Source organism: Gymnogyps californianus, chromosome 16 (genome assembly GCF_018139145.2).
Source record: "Gymnogyps californianus isolate 813 chromosome 16, ASM1813914v2, whole genome shotgun sequence".
In the NCBI taxonomy this organism is placed as follows: domain Eukaryota; kingdom Metazoa; phylum Chordata; class Aves; order Accipitriformes; family Cathartidae; genus Gymnogyps; species Gymnogyps californianus.
This window is the reverse complement of record NC_059486.1, coordinates 6,527,245-6,554,680: the sequence shown is the minus strand read 5'-3', so window position 1 is coordinate 6,554,680 and position 27,436 is coordinate 6,527,245. Positions and strand designations below refer to the sequence as shown.

The following is a 27,436-nucleotide window of genomic DNA, read 5'->3' as shown; positions in this document are numbered from 1 at the left end:
GGCAGGAGGATCCTACAGGGCCCTGTGGTCCTCCACATCTGAGCCCATGCACGTTGGTCAGCAGCTTCTCACATCCATCAGTGCTCTGACTCCCTGTTAAATACTACAAGATGCCTTTCATGAGATGGGTGGCATGGGGGCAGTTCTTCTTCATGATGAACAATACCTTTGTATTGTGATGCAGAGCTATAGCTCAACCAAGTAGCTCTTCTCGGTTTATTATCTGTGCCAATCACCAAGATATGACACAAAAAATGCCATTAATGCATTTGTTGCCCTAAAAATTTTCTTGTTGGCTCTTTCAGCTGCTTAGGCCAGCAGCTAGTATCCTCCAAGGCTTAGTGAAGAATTAGGCTGAAATTGCCAAGGGGTGTCTCTTCCTGCACTGACTTAGAGATGTATGAGACTCGCTCTCCTTTGTCCTTCCTTCATCCTGCGCTAGCCATATCTGCCTTGTGCCCTGTCAGCATTTTCTGCTGGGGAATGGCTGAGTGGACTTCACTCTGTTAGCTGTGCATCTTTTTTTATTTAAAGGAGATCTTCAGAGTGTCTATTTGGCATAAATCAGTTGAGAATTCGCTGGTAATAAGTGCAGAGGAGGGAAAGAAAAGAATACTTGGAGCCCTCCGTTCACTTTCTCTTGGCAGTGCCTCGTTCCTGCTCTTGGAGGAGGTCTTTTGCTTGTCCCTGAATTGGTTCAGCCCCCAGAGCACAAATGCTCGGAAGCTGCAGTCGCAGGGTCGCTGTCTGTCTCCAGAAAGTCATGTGGCAAGGGGCTCTGCATGCTATGGAGAGCAGCTCCCCCCCTGCAAGGAGTTACAGGATACCGCTGGGGGTAGCTACAGCTGGTATGCACTAGTACTAATATAATCCCACAGGACTGTATCCATGAGACACAAGTGTGACATGTGAGGTATTTAAGGAGACACACCTGTTCTAGGCACAGGCCCCGGTATTGCATGCCTTGGAAATGGAAGGTTTTGGTGGAGCAGGAAAAACTCTCATTTCCTCCACAGGAGGGCTTTGCTTTCTTCTTTCTCCCCCGTTTCACATTATTTTATAATTCCCTAATATTATGCAATCATGTGGCCTGTTAGCAGCGGGCTGTTTCAAAGGCCAGGCTAGTGTTTGCATTTGAACTTTTTTTACCTTAGTGTGTGATTCCAGAGTGATTAGCAGGAGAGAACAGCTTCTGGGCTGAGTGATGGTTTGGGTGTAACTGCTCCCAAGAAAGGGCAGAGAATTCGGAGAATGTCATCTATGTGTGGGGTTGGGTTTTTCAGTCCTTTAGATAATTTAGATTTTATGTTGTGTTTACCTGTATTTTTATTATAAGGCCTCTGTCTTGCAATTTGGAGCAGTAAATCACATGAAAGTGATATCATCTTACCAAATTTTGTACAAAAATATTTTGTCCCTTTGGTTTGAAATCTCTGAGTGTCTTTCCCTCTCTTATTCCAGTCTGCACCCTCGTCCCAAAAATTGTTGTGAAATGGCTACTTTCCATACAGAAGAAAAAGCAAGCAAATGCAAAATAAATCTCATGGTTGCGTAGTATAAAGAAATTAACTTGCTTAGTTTGTTTATCTCTCTTTTTAAGTTAATCTGACACTTGTTTGGCAGAAGATGATTTTTTTTGCCATTGAAAAAAGGACGTATTAAGATGGAGGAAAAAAATCACAGGGTCTGTCATATGACTTGATTACATCTGTCCGTCTTGTCTTGCGAGTAGAATGGAAAATTTTCTCTCAAACTTCTTATGTGCCTTTTTTTGATGTTAATGTGGAATCTCCTAGTTTGCCTTGGTCTCATTCCACATGCACCTTCTTTCCATGGATTCCTGCTCTTGGTGAGGTTTTAAGTGCCTGTTGGTTTGGGACAGCTTCCAGGATTGGGGCCAAGATTTCTCCTGTGCCTGATAGATTGTTGTGTGAAAATAGAAGCAACTGGACAGTCTTTCCCTCCCATGTTTATTTTAAACAGAATTTGCCAAGAAACATCCAGGATGCCAATTGTTTGTAGAACTAATAATGGCTGGTGGAAATAACGAAGAGAGGGCGAGAGGCATGTTTTACTCTAGGACCTGGTTGGTTTGGGCAGTTAGGTATTTAGGAGGGAAGGTGGTTATTATTCTCTTCTATAACAGCTCTGAATTCTGAGTGGGGTGGACTGGAATAACCAGACCCTGAGGGGACAACAGATTCTCCTTGTCAGAAACGAAATGTTGTTGGCAGGGGAGAAGATCCTGGGAATAGAGACTCCTTGGCTCCAGCCTCACCTGGCCCACGGGGTAGGCTCACTGTGAGCAGGTCATTGACCCTTATGCCAAGGGGATATAAATCTGAATCTTGTTAAGCCTATACCTGAAAGATGGCTGCAGCGTGGCAAGAGCTTCCTCGCCTGCATGGGTAAGCAGAGGTGCTGACCAAAACCCACGGTCCTCTTTAGTCCCTGTATGCTGGCATTCACAGTTTGACCAGCCCCAAAGCCTCAAATTGTTTTCCTTCCTTGTGGGTAGATGCATTTTTGTAGATATGAATGTGAAAATACCTTTGATTATGATACTAAGAAGCAGAATATCTCATTGCAAGGGAAGCATCATCCTCATCTAGCTGTGGTGCCTCCCAGGCTAGCTTTGTATCTCTGCACATCACTGCATTTTGCTGTGCAGACACAGCCCAAGGTAGACATGGCCTCACTATCCTTACTAGCTGGTAATGGTGGGCTCTCTCTCACCCCTGTCCCTACTGGATTCTCCCAGAGTTAATTGATTCCAACCAAAAACTGAAGAGATTTATTCTGGGGGTACTTTGCGGGGGGTGGTTGGGTTTAGTGGGGTTTTTTGTTCCTTTAACTGCACCCTGCAAAACGTCCCGGCTGAGATGTTTCCAAATACTGGCATCTCTAGGGAAGGGGTTATAAATTGCTAATTTAAAGCCTGCAACAGGATAATTAACTAAACAGTTTGATGTAAATGGCTTAATGGGGCTTTACTAGCCCCTTTGAACTTAAAGTAGCACTAAAAAAGTAAACTGTAAATACCTTCAAGGAAAGTACTGGCATGCTTGAATGTGGGGCTGCTTGGTTGTAAGGAGCAAGCCTGCTCGACTTGCCAGGAATCCAGCGGCCTGTGTGACAGCAAACATGTCAAGGGGGTGAGGGGGCCAAACAGGCACCCCTTGGGGAATGTTCTGCAACTACCCTAGTTCTTCAGGAATCACATAAACTCTGATATATCAGGCTTTCAAACCTGCCCTGCCTGCTTTGGAAAATTTAAATCACAACCTCAGTTTAAATGCAACTATAATGAATTTCATCAGGATTGAAGAAAAAAAAAAAAACCAAAAAAAACCCTGAGGGGGAGGCAGCCACTAGAGTAGAGTCCACCCTAATTTTCCTGGAGTTGCATTTGCATTAAGGTCTTTTGGCAAGTCCAGGCAGAAACACTTATTACACTTTGTTTCAGAAGACCTCATTACCCACTGAATCTGCTGAGACAACGTACTGCAGCCCTGCAGCAGATTCCAGTTTCTGATGCGTTTTGGGGACTTTCGGGAGAACCTCTAAACTTTCATTCTTGCTGGGCTGTTACAAAATTCTGAGGGAGGAAATCAACAACTATTAAGCATCTAGAAATGAAGATCATTACAAAGTGGAAGCATCTCATGTAGTTAGGCATTGATCTCACTTCTGACTATGCAAACTGGGGTGTCAGAGAGAAGAATTTCAGGCCCAAAGGCAGGCAGGAGTATTCCCTTCTGTCCCTCCCTCTATGGGAGAGAAGCTCCTCCTGGTCCAAGTGCTGCTCTGCTCCATCTTCTCATGGCACATGTACCACGCAGTGTCAGCACTAATTCACAAGAACTTTTTCTTCATTGTTCCTCTGTCTCATCACCATCCTTCACCTATTGCCAGCAGCCTTCCTGGGTACTGGAGGATGTTTTGGAGTTTGAAGCACAATCCTCAATTACTACTGTGACCTCTGACACATGGGATTTGGCTTTACAATCAGCTTTGCTGATGAGTGTTCCTGGTCCTTGGCTGTGCTTTCCTGCCTGCTCTGTTGCACTACCCCTGAAGACCATGAGGCTGTAAGGCTGAGCCAGACCAGGGCTGATGCAGGAAGAGGGCAAGACCTAACCTCTTCAGTGGTGGCCCTGACTTGGATGGGCTAAAACAGATCATGATGCCTCATCATCTGTAATGATGGATCTATTTCTCTGTGGTGGTTTTGTTGTTGTTGTTGTTTTCCCCCCCAGCTGGGAAAATAATGGGAAATAATGTACCACTGGCAATGTTAATGCTGGCTTTAAAAAAACGAAACATAAAAGCACGGAAGTCTGTTGTAGAGGGCAATGATGCAGAAGTGCTACATCTTATTTTAAAAACCATGTCTGACAGCATTCAGTCCTGCACTCTAACTGTTCAGGTGTCTATGGGTCTATTGTATGCAAAGATCAAAATGCTCTACTGTGGCCTTTAGAAGAGGAGATAATAACATGGCACTTCTCTGCTCCTACATGTTGGCTGAAGAAGTTGGCACCATGGCACTACCTGCTTGCTGTGTGTGGGTGGGAGCACAGTGCAGGATTAATTTGGGGTTGATTGTGCTGGCAGGGATCTGTCAGCAGAGCTTGCCCAGCTGCCTGTGCTACACTGTAGCTGTTAATCCTTCATTTTTATGAGCACTAACCTAGATCACATATTTAAAAAAATTAAAAATGCATGCGCTATTAGAGAGAGAGATATTTGCAAGCAGAAGAGCTCTGTGCACATGCAGTGTTGACGGCTGGAGACTCCCTTCAAGGAACGCCAGAACACCTTAGCGTGCCAGCTTTGATATCCTGGCATCTGACTGGGAAATGCAAATACTCAATCTTAATCCATCATTCCCGCATGCTGACATGTATCCAAGGGGAACTTCTGTGAATGTTGTTGTTATTCCCATATAATTTCAGCTGCTTCTTTGCTTCCCAGCACCACCCCACCATGTGTCCAACTGAGTGCAGTGTCTTCCAGGCCTTTTATGCCAGATCTTTTGGATTTGTTTCTCTCACGGGGAGGCAAAAGGGCACTAGTGTGTGCATGTGCAGCAGAGGAACAAACCTTGTGTTTGGAGTGGGTGGGGTTGTTTTTTATGAGGCTTTTCTCTTTCTAATCTCCCCCTTAACAAACCCTTCTGCAGATTTTTAGATTCCTCGCTAAGTCCTTTAAATAATATGATCAATTAAAAACCAAAGGAACAAAAAAGCTTTCACACTTCCCAGGAGAATAAAAATTAAGTTAAAGAAAAAAGTGGATTGTAATAATCATCCTTTCTTACACGTGAGAGATGGTCAGAGTTGGGACTCCTTTCTGAAGTTCTGGTGTACTTTACTTATCTTCTAATAACCTACTTTTGTCTTTTATAATGAAAATTTTATACAAATAATAATAAAAAAATACATATGAAGAAAGCTAGCATGACTAAGAATTTTCTTCTGTGCCATTCATCCCATTGAAAGACCCAGACTCATCGGTCATTTTTGGGCACCTCAGTAAATTTCAGCACAGTTGTTAGTCCTGTCTGAAGCTCTGCATGTCTCTTAGTGACCCAGTCTCTTCTGGGGGGAAGAAGTAATATTTGCAAGATGGCAAAGCAGAATTTATTTTCTCAGCAATTTCACTATTTGTTATGAATAACTGTCTTTAAAAAACCCCACAATAATCCCCCTTCCAATACACCTTTTGTTTTGAAACCCACCAAACCTGACACCCATATTTGATTTGTTGGCTCAAGAATAACAAGGAAAATGTGAGCAGTAAACTCCAGCCCAGCCCTCTCAATGGCTACTGCTAGAGAAAGAACAAATTATGCGTAACAGTGCTTTCCTGACCTTTCCTCTGTTTTTAGAAACACGAAAAATTTCATCAGCACTTTTTTTCTGGCTATTGCAAATAATAGAAAGTTGTATGAAAATTAGAACATAATGAAGACAAATTTTAGAGTGGTGTCTGCTGCAGGTCTTGGGTGTGTTTGCTGAATTGCCTCCTGCTTAGAGAGCAGCTGGAAAATCCAAGTCCTTTCCCAACATGTCAAAACCAACTTTTTCAAAGGATGCAGTAGCTGTGCCAAAGCACCTTGCCTATTTGTAAGCAAATGCATATTATTGGGACTATCTCTGCCTGGGCCAGCATTCTCCCATGCAGCTGGCTGTATTAAATCAATTTGATGAATTACTATATACTTTTTAATCTTTCTACAGGCAGGTCCCTGCTATTTCTTGCCTGCACAAGATTAAACGGGCTTTTACATTACATACCCTGTTATAAGACTTTAATTGTTTGGAATGGGTCTGTGTGTGCAGTGACTGGTCCTGGAAGGGTCTGGGGATTTGGGATTATTGTCAGGCTTCTTACACTGATGTAGCAGAGAAAGAAGGTGTGTGAGAGCCATGTTAGCATCCATGATGGAGGATACCTTATGATAAGAAGGATGCCACCTATGCCACTTACTCAGGTTCTTTACAGGAGTTGACTGCTTGGTTTTGGATTTTGGGGTGGTTTTCCTGCTATTAAAACATGTTCTTTGAGTGAGGTGCCTGCCAAGAAAATGCCTGGAGAAGGGAATAGATTAACCCTAGATGGACTGACTTGATGGGTCAGGGAAAGCTGGATGGCATCAGAACATCCCTATGGCTGATGAGGCACATCTCTTCTCAAGTTCATGAGCCTCAGGATGTGCGTGTTTTGGAGCACCTGCACTGTGGCATAACAATGCTACAATTTATTCAGTGCTTCTCCGTGACAGAATTGCATGTGGCTGAATAAAGTGAAGCGAAGGGCCAGGGACTGAAAGCAACTAGATACTAGACGCAGGTGTTTGGGAATGCACAATGCCAAGAGAGAGGTTTTAGTCCAAACATATCCTCACTAAACATACTTTTTGCATCCTCTGGGAGTCTCTTGATGCTGTTACATTAGTGGGCTCTGCTCGAAGTGGTAAGGATATAAGAATTTTATTTTTTCCTTCCAGTCCAAGGTGTAGTAACAATGTTTGTTGTGGCTGTTAGCAGTAGTTTGTACATGTATTACTCCTTTGGCCAGATTCTGATCCTATTTATGTAGCTATAAAACTGCTGAGTTGTTTCATCTGTGTAACAGAGGTTTCAGTCTCTCTGTCTGTTTTGGTTTTTCTGTTTTGATTCTGTTTGTTTTTTAGTTTTTTCTTTAACCGCTTTCCTTGCTGAGAGGGGAGAGCTCTATGGGAAGTGATCCAGCAAACTTTTAAAATAGCCTTTTAGTGTGTTGGTTTTTTTTTTAACTCTTGCTCAAGCTTTTAAATATGTGAATTGTCTCTGAATTCTCATCTGAGTGCCTATGAAACCTGCCAGCCAAGTCTAAATCTTGCAGGAGGTGTGGCCACATTTGTGTTCTCAGAGCTCTCTGGCACAGACACCTGGTACACCTGTGTCTCCTGGTAGTTTCAGTACTGTCACAACTTCACCCCTCATGCTTGTTTCTCTTGTACCTCCTGTTTTTCCCAAGGTTATCTTCTATAAATAGAATCTGCTCCAGCTTTTCACTCCCCCACACCCATCTTGAGGAGAATAATTACCAATGAGATAGTTTTAATAGTGCTGAAAGAAGGAGGATGATCCATTCTGCTGTGCTCTTTGAGGCTTTTTTCTGACAGGAAATAAATGAACAAATTGCTTAGCAATTTCCTTAGGTGACAAATGTAAAGTGAGTAGCTTTTGAAATACTTAAGCTTGAGTATTTAAACATTTGATAAACCATCGGTTATCTGAAGAATAAAATTGTAATTGTTTTGGCACCCACAGAATTCCATGCAGAGGTCTCAATCTGAGTATAAAATCTGGTCATTTCCTTAATTGTTGTTAGACTGGTGGAGATAACTGTGGTATCTAGTGTTCACCTGTCCAGAAACCAAAATCATGCTCAACCCAGGCTAGCAGAGATGCTTTGGATGACGCAGCTATCTGTCAGCACATGATATAGCAGCCAGAAGACGCAAACATTTAGAGCATTCATAAACCAGAAAAATTTCTCTAAAATGAAAAAAATAACTAAATGAAAGCATGTAAGGGTTTGAGGTGATGAGGCTGACTTTACTGTCCTTTAAACTATGCCTGCAGCAGCCCAGAGCTTAATGTCATATAAACCAAGAGAAATGAAGGAGAAGCTGTCTCTACAGGCTACATGATGCAACTGGTGAGCAATTGCTCAGACAGCAGGGTGCTCTGTGTGCAATAAGTGCCTACAGATAGAAATGCTGTGTAAAGGAATCATTGCTGGCACACTGATACATGCTGGCAAATTAGATTGTATTTGGCGGAAGGATAAGATTCTACTACAGCTCTTTAAAATCACCCTTGTCGTGATCACCTCATGATAAAACATTAATTTCTCTAATGTAAATAAAAGCACAGCACATTTCCCAAATAATCTCTTAAAGTAAAAACAGATTGGTGCATAAGAGTAAACCAAGTTGGAACCTACAGTATTACTACCTAGAGCTCAGAATGAAATAGGAATGGCAGTACTTTTTCAGGTTTTACAGCCACCTCTTTGCTCGACTTTGACAATTATTTATTACCACTAATATTGTGCTTTGTAAACTTATACAGTGCGTTATGAAGTAAGACATGTTTCCTATTTTAAAGATCTTATAATCTTGTGGGCTGATAAGGGGTGCAGATTATCCCTTGGATGTTCATAAATAGCATTAGCACTAAGAGTTTTATTAGTGCTGGGTCCTTTCAAGCCTGTGGCTCTTTCTTTTTCTTAACAACGCTTTCCTAGTCAAGTGCCGAAATAAGGATTTCGACACCTTGATCTTCCAGGCTGGAACAGTGTGGGCATTCGTTTGTTCTGCTTGTAGCGAAAGAGCAAAACCCAAGCAGAGTCCCAGTGCAGCGACTGTTGCTCTGCATGGGTTTAATCCGCTGCCTTTGCTTGCCTCTCTCTCTGAGACTACAAATCTGGAGTTTGGGTGATGGCAGCAGAGAGCAAGCTTGGGAGATTTGTGTGTGAGCGTGTGCGCGCGTGTTTTAAATAAACAAACAATGGAACAGCAACTTCAACAAATTGTGAGTGGTGCTAATTTGTTATAATGCTGTCTTGCCTTCTGGCAGTGTTGATTTAGGAGAAGCTGAGCAGACTGGAACGGATGCGGGGAGCCGCTGGTTCTTTTGCTCTGGGGTGTGTATATGGTTCAGTATAAAATGCTTCTAGGGGTCCTGTCCTGAGGAGCTTTCAGATTACAGGGTAAAGCACATGCATAGGCTGCCAATCCCCTTTTCAAAACTATGTCTTGGGCAAAAGTACCTTCCCCTCTGCCTTGCTCTTCCCCTTCCACTTTTTTTAAATGGAGAGATGTTTTAAGTCTTGATTCATGACAACAGCCTATAATTTGTGTGTTTTGAGGACTGCCAGAAAATCCTTGACCTTGACAAGAATAGTGTGTAGGGAAGGAAAGAAGGAAGATCCTGTGCTTTGGACTGTAGCAAAGTTTTCAACATCCCGTGACCTTGCTGGGCTGCCTTTCATAACGCGCCTAGGGCTGTAATCCCCAAAGCCGAGAAACTGCCTGACAGAGAAGGCTGGGCAAATGCACGAGGTATCTGCAGCCCTGGACCACTGTTGTGCACTGCTGCAGGATAAGGATGGCAGGATGGGAGCCTTGCTGGGAAGAGGTGGATTTTGGAAGCGTATGTAGAGTGATCTCCTTGCAGCCTGTGAGCTGAGTTTAAAGAAAGTCTGAAGTCTCAAGTGAAGACGACAGGGGAATAAAACAGTCAAAATGAGAAGTAGTGGTTGAGGAGAGGCAGCCAAGGAAATGAAGAATTTTGAAAATGAGTAAACCCTGCTTTCCCCTTAGGTTATCTTCAGCTTGGATAGATTTGGATGCAATGCAGACAGTTTGCAAAACTTTGAGTCTGTTAGGCCTTCTGCTTTTACAAGCAATAGTGGCTTTCTGGCATTCCCTCATTTGCCAGGCTAAGAGTTGCAGAAACACTTTTTGGTGGTTGCAAAGAACCAAATATATGAGGGTTCAGGGTGATCAGTTAAGCAACCGATTTGGAGGGATGTTTTGCAGGCAGTACAGTCTTGATACTGCCAGGACCAACTCTTAAACAGTGGTTTGCTTGAAAGACTTCACCGAAGTGAAGCTTAGAGACAAAGATTTCTCTGGGAAGTACAGGGCTGAGTACATGGTCAGTTCTTGGAAAAAAAAAAGAAAAAAAAAGGTGGATAAAGTGCAAAAGGTGCTGTATTTAAGGCATTGTTTATTTATGTTAAGGAGAACTGTTGCTGCTGCATCTGTAGGTATGGATGAGATAACGGAATGAGATTTGGCCTTGTAGAAGAAAATGAGACAGCAAAGTTTGTTTCTGTGCTCACTGGTATCTGGCATGTGGTGAGAGAGATGACATTTTCGTCCAAGGCTGTTACTACTCACGTCCTTCCTGCACCCCTCAGCATGGAGCTCAGTGTTAACTATTGCAACAAGTCCATGATATTAGCATTATTCTGTATGCAGAGGCTCCTGTGCAGACTGCTTCTCTCTGCAGAAAAGTTTGCTGAGTCCACACAAGAAATAAAAATAAGCAGGCCAATTGGGAGGATCTTTATCAAACCCTCTCCCATTTCTCCCAGTACTCTGAGGCCTTGTTTGCTCTAACAAACCCTGTAACTAAGGGGTCTGAGTCACAGTCGCTAGTGGATTTAACACTCCCAGCTGTCTGCCTCATCCCTGTCCTGGAGATCCCTCCCCAGTTGCTGGGACAGTTGAAAGGGCCATGCATTTGCTCCAGTATTGCTGCATTTCACAACCTGGTTATCAGGTTGTACCTGTGGTGACTCAGAGCCCTAAAGCAGTGCTGCAACTGGGAGGGTGCTGTAAGACAGTCTCAGTTGGAAAAGGGTCACGACGTTCCTTCTCCACCGTGCTCTGTGCTCTTGCCCCCACAGCAATGCTCAGCATGAAGCTGCCACCCTGTGCACCCCCTGCCAACTGTGGCCTACCATAGTGAAGGACAGGGCCCAAGCTTTTAGGATCAGAAGCATCTTCACACTCCATGTAATTCATAGGGTTGTGGATTCTGCCTAATGCTCTCTAGGATTAGCTGGGAGGTAGCAACAATCCTTTAGTCATGTCCTAAATTCTTGCATTGTAAAGGGAGAATTCTGTACACCAAGGCTCAAAGGTAGCTCGGAAACAGAGGAATTTTGCATACCAAAGGGGCCTTAACTGGTGGATGGGTAGAGGGTATCCTTCCTCCTGTGTGGGCTGAGCTACTCCACTGAATATGTGGGTATTTTAGTGCAATAAGGAGTCGTTAGATTAGCATGGGACATCAGAGCTGCCTTTACTACTTGCAATGCAGGTACAGTTGGAACTGAGCTTGCTCAGTTTTTGCAGGGCTGCAGAAGACCCCAACATCTATTGCTGCTCACTAGCTTCTGAGGCTTTATTTGTTTTGTGCCACTGCTGTGTTCCTGAGATCAACTGTGCTCTGCAGATATGCAGGAATTTTTAGTGCCTGGCTCTGCTTGACAAGATCTGCAATGTCCATGCCTCTCCTCTTCTCCTCCCACTAAAGGGTTTGGGTAGTCTTAGGCTCCTTCACATCAGGAGTGAAAATAAATGTATAATATACAAGGGCTCTGTTTAGGAATTGGCAGGAAGCTTAATTTCTGACTGCAGTGTGATGTTCTAACAGTAGTAAACACCTTTGTTTTAAGCAGTTCTCTGCTAATCTCTGCCCTAGAGGGGAAATATATGGAGAAGAGCTTCTTGCTTCACAGTAGGAAGAAGCAAATTGCCGTAATCTGGGTGTAAATCTGCATTTGAGCTGCTGTCCAAGAAATACCTTTATGTAGCATTCAGCCTCTCTTAAACTGAGTATTGCTGGTATTGCTGAGCGTTTTGCAGAGTCCTGATGCTGGCAGATGCAGCCAGTAGTATGTTGCTCGTATGCAGTCTAGAGTGTGTGATCCCTTGGAGAGGGGGGAGCTCCAAATCCCTGGGGCTCTGGCCTGTTATGCTTAAAGTTGCATGCTATTTAAATGTGGGTTGGCCTGTTCATGCTGGCAGTGGTCCGTTCAGACTAGTTCAGCAAAGGGTCTTGGCTCAGCATAGCCCAGGTCAGTAAGCAAACACTTGCTTACATTTCACTTCTTCATTGTACTGACAAGATTTAAAAATCTTCAGTCTATAGCAGTCAAAACAGGGCGATCTGAATACAAAAGACCTATAGTTCAGTGTAAAAGGGATTTAGCTACAGAATTGTGGGGATAAGAATGCAGGTGGGAATGATGGGAACACTGTCCTGGGCCTGAGCCCAGCAGATGTCCAGGAAGAATGAAGAACTATCTCCTTACATTCAGTGTCCTTTTCATGAAGACACTTTCTATTTCCCAGGCCAGTGTCCTCCTTTACGTTCTCTCTCATCCAACTACATTAATTATTGTAAGTCTTTTTCATTTGGCCTTTTATCTTGTAAGTTTGAAATAATAATCAATATTCTTCTAACTTTTTAAATGTAAGATTTCTATCTCCAGCAGCACAGCTGGGGACATGCAGCCATCAATGTGACAAGAGCTATGCAGAAGTTTAACTTTGCCATGAGGGTCTACAAACCTATTTTAAATCCCTGCGAGGCTGCAGGCTTATTTCTGTTCTGTTTTTTTCACTGGGGCAGCATCACCACTTGTAGAGAGGGACCTGTGTTTAGCATTTACCCTGAGACAATCCTCCTTGATAATCCTGCTGGAGCTGATTACAGGAACTCTGGGGGAAGGAGGATATACACTGCAGAGGATATCCTAGGCTTGACAAGCTGAGTGTATCTGTGGGATGTGCCTTTCCCTGACATGGAAAAGATGTTGTTGCTTTTTCCTTTGGGCAGGGAAGGGTGGAATTATAGATCTTAAGTTTTGCGACTCTCGTACCAGCTGCAGTTCACCATGAATCAACTTGATCTCCAGTCTCCAAGAACGTAGATTAAATTATCACTGAAGCATCATTATAAATAGGAGAGGGTATACAGTATTTTCTTTTCCTGTCTTGCATCACAGGTGTAACAAAAGCCAAAGGACCCAGCCTGGCTCAATGCCATAACATCTCTAGAAGAGCAGGATTTCAAAGGCTTGGGAAGGGGGACAGGGAAATGGGGACAACATGGAGGATCAGCATTTAAGTGTTTCTTCCATTGCCTTTACTGGGTGGGGAACGAGACCATGACACTCTGGCACCAGGCTTTTCTCATCATAGAGGCATTTCTAAATGGTGATATTTAGTTGCCTGAATTTCTGGGCAGAAGGAAGCTGGTGCAGACATCCTGGGATCTGCTGTTCTTGGATGTATATGGACTGGTCCCCCTGAAGCTCAGTGCTGTTGGGAGTCCTGAATGGAGGTGGCCAGAGAGAGTCATCAAGAAACTTGCAGAGGCCTTCTGCTCTGTTTCTGTTGCAGTTCAGCAGTTCTGGGGAGATGGGTGGAGGGGAGGTTGTTCTAGTAGTTACATATTTAAGGCAGGTGGCCGTTTTAAAATGTACGTTTCAATTTTGATTGCAGTTTTTTAATTGCATTTAACAGCGTCCCTGCTGGTTCTCCATTCTGCATCCGTGCAGCCACGTTCTATTGATGGCCTGTTGTGATTTCAATGGAACATCATGGGATGTACCTGGCACGTCGGGCAGCACTGGATGGAGGTGCCTTTAGCCCAATGTACCTGGCATGGTAAGCGGCAACCAAGTGGTTAATCTGCATTCTACTGCTCGTAGTCTCAGCTTGTATAGCAAGGTGTTCCTGCTTTGCTGCAGCCTTGCACTGACTGGAAATCACTTTGCTCTCCTGATGTTAGTGCTTTCATGCACACAGGGCTCCTACCCTTTTCACTCATGGAGATTCCCCTTCCCTGGGCAGTTTGTCACGTAGTAGAGAAGGACCTAGCCATGTCAGACTCTCCTTGTTATTCTAGAACAGGAAAGAGAAGGGACTGGGAAATCATCTGACTCTTTTTCTTCTCTCCTTTTTGGGCCAGGAGCTGGTAGCAGTTGAGCATGTATTGCCCGCACACCTAATGTCCAAATGTTGCCGCACAGAGGTACCAAACAGGTGCTTGTGTCCGTATGCAAAGCTATACCATTTCTGCAGGAGTCCTGCAAGAGCTGCTTCAGGGAGCTGGGAGGGCAGTTCTGCCTGGCACTAATTGGAATGTAACAAACTAAACAAGGGCCACGTTAAGTTTGCTGATGGTATCCTCTGCAAATGATCCTCCATTCTCCTTCTCCTTGCCATGTCCACACCTGCAACATCAGCTGCATATCCTGCTCTGTCCTGCATGTTGCTTTCTCTGCCTTCCCCAGCTCTGCAGACCTCTCCCCGAGTAACTTGACATGTTGGTCTTACCTATTTTGAAGTGAGAGAGATTCCTGTGAGAAAAACAAGGGTGGTGCATCCTGTTTTCCGCTTGAGCCCACCTCACAGAGCTTTTGCTGCTCCACTGCCAATGATGAAAATGCATGTTCTTGCCTCTGCTTCTGAGTTCTGCTGTCTGCCTGCTCACAGGGACTGGGGATAGGGAACCATTTGGGCTAACACAGTGCCTGCATTCCTCCCTATGCCTCTGCTGCTCTGGAATGTGAAAATCTTTACAAGGCATGGGCTAATGACCTGCCAACTGCAACTCCTGGGGGGAAGGTTAGTGGCCATGAAAGCCCACTTCACCGATACCTCGGGAGAGTCCTGGAAATAGGTTCTGCTGGGATGTGGGGAGAGGAAGATCAGGTGAGCCAGTGAGCAACAGGAAAGCTCTCTTCCCAGTGGGGTCTTCAAGTGCTCTAAAAAAATTAGTTCATCTGAAACTGAAGGGTACAGAAGTCATCTGTTTCAGTTTCACCCAGATCCAGTAGCAGCTGGACACAGCATTTTTAATGTCAGAAGTAAACTGGTGTTTAGGATGTAGGAATGTAGGAAACAATTGATTTAATTCTGCCTTGTTCTTCCCCATGCTCACTGCTGCAGTGTCTGCTCAGTGCAGCACAACTGCTTGGGAAGGTGGAGAAATGAGTAACAGGCCACTATCTTTTCCTAGGTATATTATAACATGCACAGTAGGCTAATGCTTTAACAGCATCTAATTTGATACATCACATCTAATCTGTTTGTTGGTTTTTATCTGCAGTACTGTTAGTTCACTGTTCAGGTGCTCGGTGTCTAGCCTTCTCATCCATCCACAAATCCTCTACGTGAAATGAGTGATTCCTTAGATCTGTTTTTGATTGATTCTTTGCTTCACTGGTGTTGCTTCTTAAAAGGTAAACAATATTCATATGCTGCAATCTATAACTCAGAGATGAAATCAAATAGCATCTCCTGCCAGAGGTTGCTAAGATAACACAATTAGCATTCATTCAGCAATTACTTTTAGGAGGAGATTTAGTGATATTAAAGAGAATGAAATCTGTAGTGAATATGTAGATTTTATACTATTTAAAGGGGTGAAGGGATCCTTCTTCTCATATACTTGGGCAATCTAATTTTCTGTGATGTCCAGAGTCTTTGTGGAAATTGAGAGAAAATTAAGTTTTTCCTGCTTTGTAGTGAGAGCAGCACAGCTCCTGGAGCAGTCTGTGTGTTCTGCACAATCTTCATGCCCACGGGATCACAGTGTGCCCCAGGCTGGGCACAGCAGCTTGCAGTTACCCAGCTCCTTGGGCAATACTGCTTATGAAGACGCTATTGGCTCTTAGCTTGCGAAGCTTTGTTTGATGTGTGGCATCTGCTTGCAGCATTACTGTATTCTGTGATTTGTGCCCTGTATTTTTCATGTCTTTGCATGTGCTGTGTCAGTGTCATGGATATGGTGGAGGTAGCGGAGAGCCTCAGCCTTGCTTCTTTCCCTACTTGCACAAGAATACTTGAGCAGGTTCATTGCTTTGAAAACTATGAGTCTTGAATGACTAGGAAGCAACCTGAATCTGAGAAAAGACCACCTCTAATGCTATTTGTCCAAAGCCTTCTGTGATCCTGTTTTAAATGCAAAGGAGTGAAATTTTGCACACCAAATTCAATGATAGAAGACTGTGGCCCCAGTGAGATGTCTACATATTCTTGAGGCCTGGGGTTTGGTTTTTTTACTAGAAATGCATCTGAGCCTTTTCTGAGCCAGGGCTCCTCTGAACTGGGAGTATGTTTTTTCTATCTTTTTGCAGAAAACAGAAAAGGAAGGGTTCTTAAAAATGATACTGAGATACAAGAAATATAAACCACTGTGATTTTTCAGGGCTTTTGGGGGCTTTTGTTGTCGTTATTGGTGGTGGTGATGTTATCCAAATGTTCAGGGTTTGTTAAGAGCCAGTCTCTGCAAACTAATGGATAGCAAGGCCTTTGTAAGGCTGCACCTGCCATTTGTTTGGGAAGATCTGCTAACTTTTATACTGGACTTAACCTCATAGCTGTCTTTGGTCCCATGCTTTCAGCTAGAAGTGAGATCTTAGGAATGCCATAGATTAAGGAATAATGCCTGCTTCTCTTTTGCTAACAAGTTTTCCAACACACCCCTCTTCCCCCACCTCTGAAATGCATCATTGGTAAAGAAGGGTTTGTTACTGGTCAGCTCTGGAAAATATCTGGAATGGATTTATTTTTGTTCAGGACTGCACAAGATACACAAGCCAGGTTGATGCTATAACGCTTTTGTCCACAAAGGTACGTCAGTCGTAGGTGTGTTCTCTGACCCATGTTGCTGTCCTGGTAAAAGCCCTCAGTGGGCAATTCTGGCAAAACTTTAAACATGGGGCTCTGAACTTGGCTGAAGGTTTTGCTGCCTTGTTCCATTACATTAATTTTGTTGGGGTTGCTAAGTCCATGTTCGACTTCAGCTAACAAATTCAAATTTGATAGGCAGTGTTATAGTGCTTAAACCTGACCACTGCTTTTAAAATCTACTAAAGGTAATAACCTACCTCATACTTATGTCCTACTGAACATGAATACTTCTGTAAAATTTGACATGTGAGACAAATAGAGGTAATTTAAACAACTTGTACTATGCTAATTTTTATGCTGCAGAACATACTGAGGTTTAATAATAACATTATCTTCCTCATGAAGGTCAGTAAAAAGCAGAACTATAATTCTACCCCTGTTTCCAGGGCTTTCCCTGCAGGCTCATTACCTGGTTTCAATATCATTTAAGGCAGAAAGAAAAAAAAAAAAAAAAGTAAAAATCTAAAAATATTTCCCATTAGTAGCTGCAGCAAGCCTTGACTCTTTGCAAAGGCTTAGACAAACACGTATACAGAGATTTCTAGACCTCTGCTTCAAGTGCCACATGAGTGGGAAATAAGCTCGCTTTTACTTCAGTAACATACCTTTTTTTTTTATTAGTCTGTTTAGGCAAAAAATATTGGCTGTGCTGTTTTCTTTCCTTTCCCATATTTGTCCTTTATGGAACACTTAAAAATCACATCCAGGGATTTTGTGTGTTATATGCATGGAAAAGCACCATTATGTTTGCAGTGAAAATAGCATAGTAGTAGGCTGTCTCCTGCTATTCTTGAGCAGCATGCATTTATATATACAGATGCTGTCTTACGTTGCAAGCCATGTTTTTGTCCTTCCCTATCAATGTATCTGGGTGACCCAGAAGTAAGTGCTTTTACTGGCCTGGCTAGATAAAAGTGGGTATTTGGTGCCTCTGTGCTGTTGCTTCTTCCTCTTAATCAGCAATTCTGGAAGCAAGCCACTAGAACCAGACACGTTGCCCGTGTGCTGCAACTCTGATGTAACTAATTACAGCAAAACTTGTTTTTAAAGTGCTCAACACTGTTCAGTGGTGGTAATCCCTGTCTCTATCACGTTTTTGTGATGCTGCAGGGTGAGTTTCTATGACAGAAATACTACAGATGAAGAAGTAACTGGCTAGCACCATGGCAATCCTGGATTTCCTCCTTTTGGCTGCCACCCTTTCTAAAGCCAGCCACCTCTGGGAACAACATTAATGTGCACAAAGCTACAGTGGTGAATCCCCGGTCTTCTTGGGTTCCCATCCATTGAAACAATATAGAACAGAAAAGCAGAGCAGCCATTTTAGCTGTGGGTCAAGGTGACGAGCCACTGAGATCTGTGTGGATGCTGAATTAGATGCTGGTGCACTGAACAGGGGCCACAAAATTCCACCAAATGTGTAACCAAGTACCAGGCTGACCAACTAACCAAATGAAGAAATGTGTCCTGTGGAAGAAGGGAAGCACCTGCTTGGCAGATCTGTTGGGAAAAGTATAAGTACCAGGCTAGTCAGGCAGCAACACCGGAGGGAAAATTACATTCGTTTGCTTTTTGGTAGCTTTTTTCTTAAAGCAAAATCTTTTTGTTGTGCAGAAATGGGTGATGTAAATTTACCACCTTTCTGCCAAATTAAATCTTTCTATTTATCACCAGTTAGTGAGAATCAAGTTTGAAGGAGGTTATTTTTAATATTGACAGTATCACTCCATGTTTCTTTTTCTTGTGTACACATACTTGACACAGAGGGAAGATAATGCAGTCTAATGGTTCATCATTTGAAATCTGATGGGACAGAATGTGGTAATGGGACTCACAAGCAATAAAAACATTAACTGGTGATGATTGTAACAGAAAATTTAAGCTCTTCATTTCTATGGGCTTATGGCCTGCTCCTCCTTCAATAAGAGAAATCTGTTTCAATAATATGATGAACTGGAAAAGGAAGGAAGGAAGTGGAAGGCTCAAGATGGCTGTTGTATGCTTGGTAGTTAATTCCTACATTTGAACCTCAGAAACTATTTTAAATCAACTTTGACAGATAAATGCCCATTACAAGTAGTAGCTGGCACTTTCAAACAAAAAACAAAAAAAGCTAAAAAATTGATCTTGGATTCCTGAATGCAGCCCCAGATTTAAATTCTAGTTTTTATGTACTGTAGTATCCACCAAACGTGCAATTGCAATTAGTTTTGATCCACCTGAAATTAGATATTTCCTACAGTCCATAGTACTGGGAAAGCCATTATAAATATGTAAACTAAAATACATAGTGAATACTGTTTGTGAAATACATGAACTACAAAGAGGTAACCACAATTTTCCTCTCTTCCCAGTACTTCAGAGTAGAGACTGTGACTTGAGATAGGTTACTTGACTCTATCAGTTTAAACAAAATTCCTTCAAAACTAAAGGCAGGGCAGAATTAACTTAAAAAAGTTTCAGATTGTTGAAGACATTTGGTGGCATTTAGCTAGCTCAGCATCCTGAATTTCAGCCAGTTCAGCGTTGATTCTAGCCCTTCATGTCAATGGATTGGGATATGAACATTGTCAGGGGGGTGGTTTTTAAAGCAGCCTTTCATGCTCTTAAGTAGATTTCCCATTCACACCTCAGTGTGATTAATTCCATCTTCAATGGATTTAGTTGCTACATGTCATTTTCTCAACCCCAGAGCAGCTGGGTGTTGTAAGATTTCAACATGTAAGCGCCAAGAAACAAACTACATGTTAAAGTAGGGAAGCTTCAGCTTATGCTAATTATTTTACATGCTCAGATATGCAAATAGCAGTGAAGTAGATGCTTCTTTTTTCTGCCTTTTTTTCTTGCTCCTCATCCTCCCTTCAGATTTGTGTCAGGAGAGGGAAGCAGCTTTCCCCTGTACCTAACTATTGTTTTCCTGCTGGTATCTTTTGAATAGTAATTCCAGCCAATGACGATTGCTTTTGTAAAAAGATATTTACAAATCTGATTTTTGAAAGACTTGAATCAAATCTTAGCATGAGAAACACTTTTCTCTGTATTCCAAGCAGGATCACAGCTTGCAGGGCTGAACATACCCAGAGCTCCTTAGTCAGTGTCAAGCCTAACATAGACTGCACTGTGTTAAGCCAGTCTATTAAATGTAGACTTGTTCCGAGTGGAAACAGCAGGTTCACACCTCTCATCCTCCTGTTTTGCAGGTGGTAAGGTGAAGGTGAAAGGAAGAGAAGGTGGAGATGGAACTGCCAAATCATGCCAAACAACTGCTACTGCAGCTGAACCAGCAACGAGCCAAAGGTTTCCTCTGTGATGTGATCATTGTGGTGGAAAATGCCCTGTTTCGTGCCCATAAGAACATCCTGGCAGCCAGCAGCATGTATTTCAAATCTCTTGTCCTGCATGACAACCTGATTAACTTAGACACGGACATGGTGAACCCCACCGTGTTCCGGCAGATCTTGGACTTTATTTATACTGGTAAGCTCTTAACGACTGACCAGCCCGGTGAACAGAACTTTAATGCTCTCCTCACCGCAGCAAGCTACCTCCAACTGCACGACCTGGCAGCTCTCTGCAGAAAGAAGCTGAAGCGGAACGGCAAGTCCTTTGCTGGTAAGGCCGGTGGCCTTGGTGTTGGGAGATCTGCCAGGAGTCAGAGACTTTCCACTGCTTCGGTCATCCAAGCTCGCTATTCAGGGTCAAATGAGGGGTTGAAGGGCTCGCACTCAAAGGAGCTGTCAAAGGGAAAGCTCTCCGATGACGAGGTCTTCATCAGCAGCTCCAACCAAGAGAACTGTCACTCCTTAAGCAGGGCAGCCAGTAAGAATGGCGGTGGGGGCAGCAGTGCGAATGGGAGCACCGGCGACCAGGAGCTAGGCCTCGACCTGTCCAAAAAAAGCCCGTCGCTCCCTGTTGCAGCCTCCCACGATGACACGCAGCACAGCGAAAGCCAGCATGGCTCTCCCCAATCTGCCTCAGCCCCCGCAGCCAACAGTGCCTCATCGTTCGACGAGTCTGGAGTCGGAGCCCCTCACAGCATGGCAGACAGCAGTGACCCCATGGAGATGGATCTGAGCGAAGAGTGCCACCACTCATTGACAGAGAGCAGCCAGCGCAAGGGCCTCCGGCACTCATCCCGCAAGAAGGAGTGGATCAAGAAAGACAACGCCTTTGACCGAAAGGAGGGGGGCAAAGACAGGGACGAGGGTGAAGGGCTGCCCAATGGTATCCTGCTGGGGCCCTTGTCCAAGTCCGTGGAGCGGAGTCTGGCCGGGGCCTATGGCGCAGACCTACCCTACCCATGTAAGGAGGAGGTGGAAAATGGTAAGGAGAACAGTGACGACAGCGGCCAGAGTGAGAGCGAGAGCGGTGGGCATACTAGTGCCAACTATGTCTACCGGCAGGAGGGGTTTGAGCCAGTGGCCTACGGTGACAACCTGTATGTCTGTATCCCCTGTGGCAAAGGCTTCCCCAGCTCCGAGCAGCTCAATGCCCACGTGGAGACGCACACCGAGGAAGACCTTTACATCAAGGAGGAAGGCACGTACGGCGGGAAGGATGAAGCCGAGGATTTGTCCAACCCCAACCAGTCCTATGCCGCGGAGTCCCGACCCTTCAAGTGTTCAGTGTGTGAGAAGAGCTACAAGGATCCAGCCACGCTGCGGCAGCATGAGAAGACTCACTGGCTGACGCGGCCCTTCCCTTGCAACATCTGCGGCAAGATGTTCACACAGCGGGGCACCATGACACGGCACATGCGCAGCCACTTAGGGCTCAAGCCCTTTGCTTGCGAGGAATGCGGGATGCGCTTTACCCGGCAGTACCGACTGACAGAGCATATGCGTGTCCACTCAGGAGAAAAACCTTACGAATGTCAACTGTGTGGTGGGAAATTCACCCAGCAGCGCAATCTGATCAGCCACCTGCGAATGCATACCTCTCCCACATAAGCCAAAGACTCCAGAATGAGCTTCGAGCCCATCCGCAGTGATTTACCTTTCTGTAGACTTGCTGCTTAAAAAAAAAAAAGAAAAAAGAAAAAAAAACAAACAAAAAAGGGGGCAACTCCCCATACTCTGTTCAGTCATGGGAGGCCTAAACAAATGTAGCTTTAACATTTAAAAAAAAAAAGTTCCTTTTTTCCCTTTTTTTAAAAAAAGAAAGGTCCACAGCCAAGCTGATGCAGTTAGTCCAACTCTCCCTCCAAATCTTGGTGATCTGGCAAGAAATGCCACTTCTTTTTGCGCACATCGACTTCTCTGCCACATTGATTATTTGGAGCAGGTAGGGGGACCATGGGGAACTTTCAGCCTCTGCTGGCTCCCCCCTCCCTACCCCTTTACGTTGTGTTACTGTCACCCTACTCACCTCCTCTCTTAAAACCAAACTTAGTAGGGGCATTTCTTGCCATTAAAAAGAAAATAAAGTACACCTTTTCAGTGGCCTAAGTAGCTGTGAAATAACATAGCATTGCATTCACAAGCGCGGAAGCTGTGTCTGTGGACCATCTCACAAGGCTGGCAGCCCCTTCAGATACTGTGGGAAAGCCATAGCAGTGGTGGAACCCACCACCCTTCCCCTGGCCTGGTGATGGTGGGGAGAGCAGTCTACCTAGCTGTGCCCCAGCCCAAGTACTTCACTTAAAGAAACGGCGATGCCTCCCTCACCATCCCTCCCTCTTTTGGTTTTGATCTTTATCCTTGGCACACGTAACCACATGCCACCTTTTGCCACAAAACACAAAAACCTCTTCTGCCTTACCCATGACTGAACAGGGACTGGATGCCCTGGGAATTTCTTTCAGTGAGCAGGGGGTCGTCTTTACTTTTCTAGTAGTTTCGTATGAATATTCTTTGCTTAGAGGTACTTGTTTTATTAAAGGAAAAACCATTGTAACGTTTATGTGAATGTTTGAACTGGAAGGTCTGAGGTTAATTCTAGGGTGGGTGGGTGGGGAGGGGGTTTGATGTAGGCTGGACTTGCTACAAGTTCCTTAGGTACTTTTTTATTATTTTTTATTTTATTTTTTTGTGTGTGTGTATGTTTTTAGCTTTCCTCCCTCACTAAAGAGCGAGTCTGTGTGGACAGACTTGTTACCTTTGCTACCTCTTGAATTCATGAGAACAATAAGATGGTTAGTGAAAGATTAGGCATTTTTTTCTCTTATTGTAAGTAATTAAATGTATAAAAGTAGAAGCTAAATTAAAGTTAAGGGATTTTTACCACCCCGTCCTTCCATCAAAAGTCAGCTAGAGAAATGTTAAAGCAAAGCTTGGCCAAAGACAAAGCAAAAAATATGTTGAGCCAGAGGCTGTGCTGGCTGCTTGGACTGGCTCATTCGCAGTCTCTTGGCTGTTTGTAGTCACTTTTAGATAAAAGAAGAAAACTTCTCTGAGCTTTTTGGGCCCTTTCCAGCTTTGTTTATTGAATCTGGATACTATGGGGAGGGGAAAATGTCCCCCTCATCTTCCACTCCCCCAGCACATCTGGGTCAGTCTGTAAACACCTGGCAGGACAGAGGGTGAGGGCATAGCAGCCTATAATTTACTAGAATCCAGAGTGCAATAAGGTGGGGGAGAGGAGGAAAAAGCAAACCAAAGTGTTTCATATCCTCCCTTTTAGACAATTTAACACACGCACACAAAAAAAAAAAAAAAAGAAAAATGAAAAGAAAAAGAAACAAAATGTTCTTGCAACATCTGCATAAGACATCACAGCCAACAGCTGCTATTGGTTTAGGAGAGAAGACAGAGAACTTAGCCCACTGATTCTTGGCCCCCTTGACTTTGTTGGCGTGACCTTGTGGAAAGCTATGGCTTATTTCAAGCCTCCCGTGACTGTGGTGGTAAAAATTCACAGCCAGTAGAATCATCCCTTCTGAATTGAGTAAGGTTTACACTTGTGTTTTTTCATTTGTTTTTGTTTGGGTTTTTTTTTCACTCAAACCAGTATAGTCTTTATGCGTAAGGTTTACCAAACCTCACGTTTTGTCTTTTTTAAAAAAACAAAACCAATTTTTTTAAGTTTCGACCAAAAAAGAAACAAGGAAAAAAAAGAAAAAAGCGAGCATGTTTGACTAAAACAAAGAAATATAAGCTTCATTTTCTATCGGGTTTTTTTTGTTTGTTTTTTTTGGTTTTTTTTTGTTAAGGTAGGCTAGTCCATAAGAAGTTTTTGGGTCAATTGAATGAACTGAGGAAACTGGAATCCAGGCTCCAAGCAATAGACAACCCAAAGGCGCTGAGCCTTGGCCTGGTGTCACGTTACAGGGAACACGCTTGCCCCTCTCGCCCGCCGCGCTCCAGTGTGCTTCTCCCAGTGCCATTGTCTGCTTGCTCCTGGACGCCTGCGAGCTGTGGAGCGTGAGAGGGGCGCATGGACTTTTGGTTTTTTCTAATTGTGCTGAGATGCGCTGTTTTCTTTGGGGGGGGTTAGGTGGGTTTTTAGTGTCTTTAGCACTTCCACATTTTGAATATATATTGAATTCTTTTCTCCTTGATTCCTTGCCAAACCCCCCCTGACAATGTCCCCAAAATAGTCTTTGGGGAGGACAGGGAAGGCCTTGCCATCTACCTTTTTCTCAGAGCAAGTCTCAGCAGGGCCCAGGGACAGCCGTGCAAGATTAGTTCCTAGGCACTTTCACCCTGCCTTACCTTCCCTCCAACCATCCTAAAGCTGAACTGAATCCCATACTGGCTTAGGCTGCAGCCAGAGCAGGCTCCCCTTGCTGCCAGCTGGCTAAGGACCCATCAAGTCCAGATTTTCAAAACAATTTTTAGCTCCCTTAGTGAGAAGGGCATGGCCAGGGATGAGCCCTGTCCCCCACTGCAGGTTTTGCATGCGGGTTTTCCCCGTTCACTTGTGGCCCTGCAGTTTGCCAAGATGGGTCCGCCGCCACTGTGGCACGCAGCCAGCGATGGGGACAGCAGGCGGGTGTCTGTGCAAAAGCCACCTTTGGGACAGCAGCTCAAGCTGTGACTGACTGAGCCGAGCCATGGAGCAGCCCAAGGCACGAGGAAGCAGTGAGCTCCTCAGCAGGCAAATAACCTGCTCCCCCTCACTTAATTCCATTTTTACAAGCATGTGTGTGGGTGATGTAGCCTCTCCCCCCAGACCCCCTCTTCATTTGTTTCTTAAGCCTTGAGAATCATGTTGAAGTTTCAGGACTCAATGCTATTTTTAAAAAATTTTTTTTGGAGTGTCTTCTTTTTTACTTTATCCCCTCCCCAGCACTTAAACAATACGACATAAAGTCTGTGTACAGCAAGAGTATTGTACAAAAGGAAATTTTGTTCTTTTTTCAAGTAGCTGTGTAAAGTTGTGTTCCATAGATTGAGTATAAACAACATTTTCCAAATTGTGACAGTAATAATGAATAACTAATAATACTCAAAGCTTCAGGGACTGTTTCAGGCCTGCTTGGGGCCTAAACACTCAACTGCATTTGTACGACATAGTATTGTATCAAACATTTTTCTGTATTTTAATGAGAAAGCAAAACACTAGTTTCATATTTAAGATTTTAAGAGTTTTAGGGTGGGGGGGAGGGAGTTGCATTTTTGTTTTTTTTATTTTATTTTAATTTTTTTTTAAATACACAAAGAGCCTCAAGAGGAATAAAACAATTTAAAAACAAACAAAAAAAACAAAAAGAAAAAAAGAGGCCAGGCAGCTTAAGTATATGCTTTAGTCACTTAGTTCCAGAATGTTTTCGGAATAACAGGAAAAAAAAAGATAAAATAGCAAAAGTTGTATAAAAGAATAAAGAAGCTCATACCCAAATTCACAAAACTATTTTTTAAACCAAAGCACATTTGAATGAGTATGGAACCTCACTTGGCTCAGAAAAGTACTAATATATTTATCTCATTGTTTACATAAACTTTTACAGTTTCAGACCTCAACAGATCTAGGGGCCAGTCAAAATTAATCTTTGCTTTTTCCATTGGTTTGTCTCTGAAGGCTACACAGCATTCCCCAGCTTGGGAGGGGAGATCTGTGTCCCAGCCTGCATTCCAGCACTGCTCGGGGAGGGCGGGGAGAGGGAGGGCAATTAGAAATATGGCATGTAGATATTATTTTTTTTGTCTTCAACCCATGAGAGATGTTGCTGGGAGTGAGACCCAGGCACTATTGTGGAGGCATTCCAGCCTACCTCTTCCTCAGAGGAGTCTGAGGGTACCAAGAGGGTAAAGAGAGATGCAAGAAGCTCTAGAGATAGAGAAGGATGTTGTCAGAAGATGGTGGGAGCTGCTGTACCCAGCACATCTCCTTAACGTTAGCCATGGGGAGCTGGGCTGAGCTGTTTTCCAATCCTTTACTGCAAAACCTCCAAAAACAAATTCCTGGCAAAAAACCCAAAAGCCCAGCTCTGTGCATTTGGGGGAATTAGCGGGAGCCACAAAGATCACAGAAGACACCAAAGAGCTATTGACACGCAGCTTCTGTGAGGCTTTGCGGCTGCTGACGTGGAAGAGTACGCACAACTCTGAACCGCCCCTCTGCGCTGGGCAGGGGCTGTGGCAGAGGTGGCTGATCTCCCTGCAGTGACTTGGGTAGCTTTAATGGTCTGGCGCCTAGCCGCCTCCTCCTGTTCAGAGCTGTACGGGGGCCTGAGCTGTACTGTTCAGACCATCTGAGCCACCTTTTAATTAAACAGCTGGATTGATTCACTCCAGACCTTACAGTCATGCGCAAAGAGCCCAACCAAAACTCCTAAGGCTTTCTAGGTGGAAACCTAAGCTTGATTTGCATGTTAGAACAGTCTAAAGATGACCAATGAAGATGGTTTGCTAAAATACCGCTGAAGCCAAAAAAAAAAAAAGGTTTAAAAAAAAGCTCCCCATCATTAGTCTTAACCCTTTGTAGCTTTTACCTTCTACACCAAAGCCACCTCAAACATTTGAGGGGGGGCTGATGGAAAATGAAATATTAATTTTGCCTGGTCTTAATATCTAACAAAGATGGTGCAAACACTATTTGACAGTGTTGTTTTTGTATCAATATGTATGTGCAGTAATGAATGTATTTATTTCTCAGATTCTGTATGCACAGTTTTGCAATGTAATTCAGAAAGTTGCAAACACAAAGATGTGTCCGCAGGGTCTTCTCTACAGGATTTCAAAAAAATGAAAAAAATATATTAAAAAAAAAAAAGAATCTCAGAGACTCTCAGCATAGCCATAAACCATAACCTGTGAAGACAATACAAAGACTGGACTTTTGTAGCTTTGCATAGAAGAGGAATTTATGTTTTGCTGTATTTAAATGTTTCCATTTACAGTGTCACTCTTTTAAGATTCCTGTTTTGGTTTTTGTTTTTTTTTCCTCTCTCTCGTGTGCGTGGAAAGCATTGTTTTTAAGCAGTGCGGGTTCAAAGTCTGGGTTAGCAGTATTTTACAGTGTCGCTTCAGTTCTGAAAAGCAGGAGTATGGGTCTTGACCAGGGAAACATCCAGCGCACTCAGTGAAACAAAACGAATTCCAAGGTGACTGCTGGCAAAATCCAGAGAAGGTAAAAGTCATCAGAGGAACGGTTGTGTGCTTCCAATTGCAGCTTGTGACTGAGCCAAGTCTACCGTCCTGCCTGAAGGACAGGACGTAGCTCCTTTACTAAAGTCCCCCTCATCCCTCACTTACTGTTTACTGTGGTAGC

At 43.8% G+C, this 27,436-nt stretch overlaps 1 protein-coding gene across 1 annotated transcript in view; it reads left to right on the top strand.

Annotated features, from left to right (window-relative positions):
* The window catches only part of HIC2 (HIC ZBTB transcriptional repressor 2), a 32,573-nt gene extending 10,771 nt beyond the window's left edge, over positions 1–21,802 (top strand). Inside the window, exons 2-3 of the mRNA XM_050906565.1 lie at positions 13,607–13,750; positions 19,984–21,802. Coding sequence (XP_050762522.1) covers positions 20,020–21,732 — 1,713 coding nt within the window. The 5' untranslated portion in view covers positions 13,607–13,750; positions 19,984–20,019 and the 3' untranslated portion in view covers positions 21,733–21,802. The remainder of the gene's footprint in view (positions 1–13,606; positions 13,751–19,983) is intronic.
* The last annotated feature ends 5,634 nt before the right edge of the window (positions 21,803–27,436 follow it).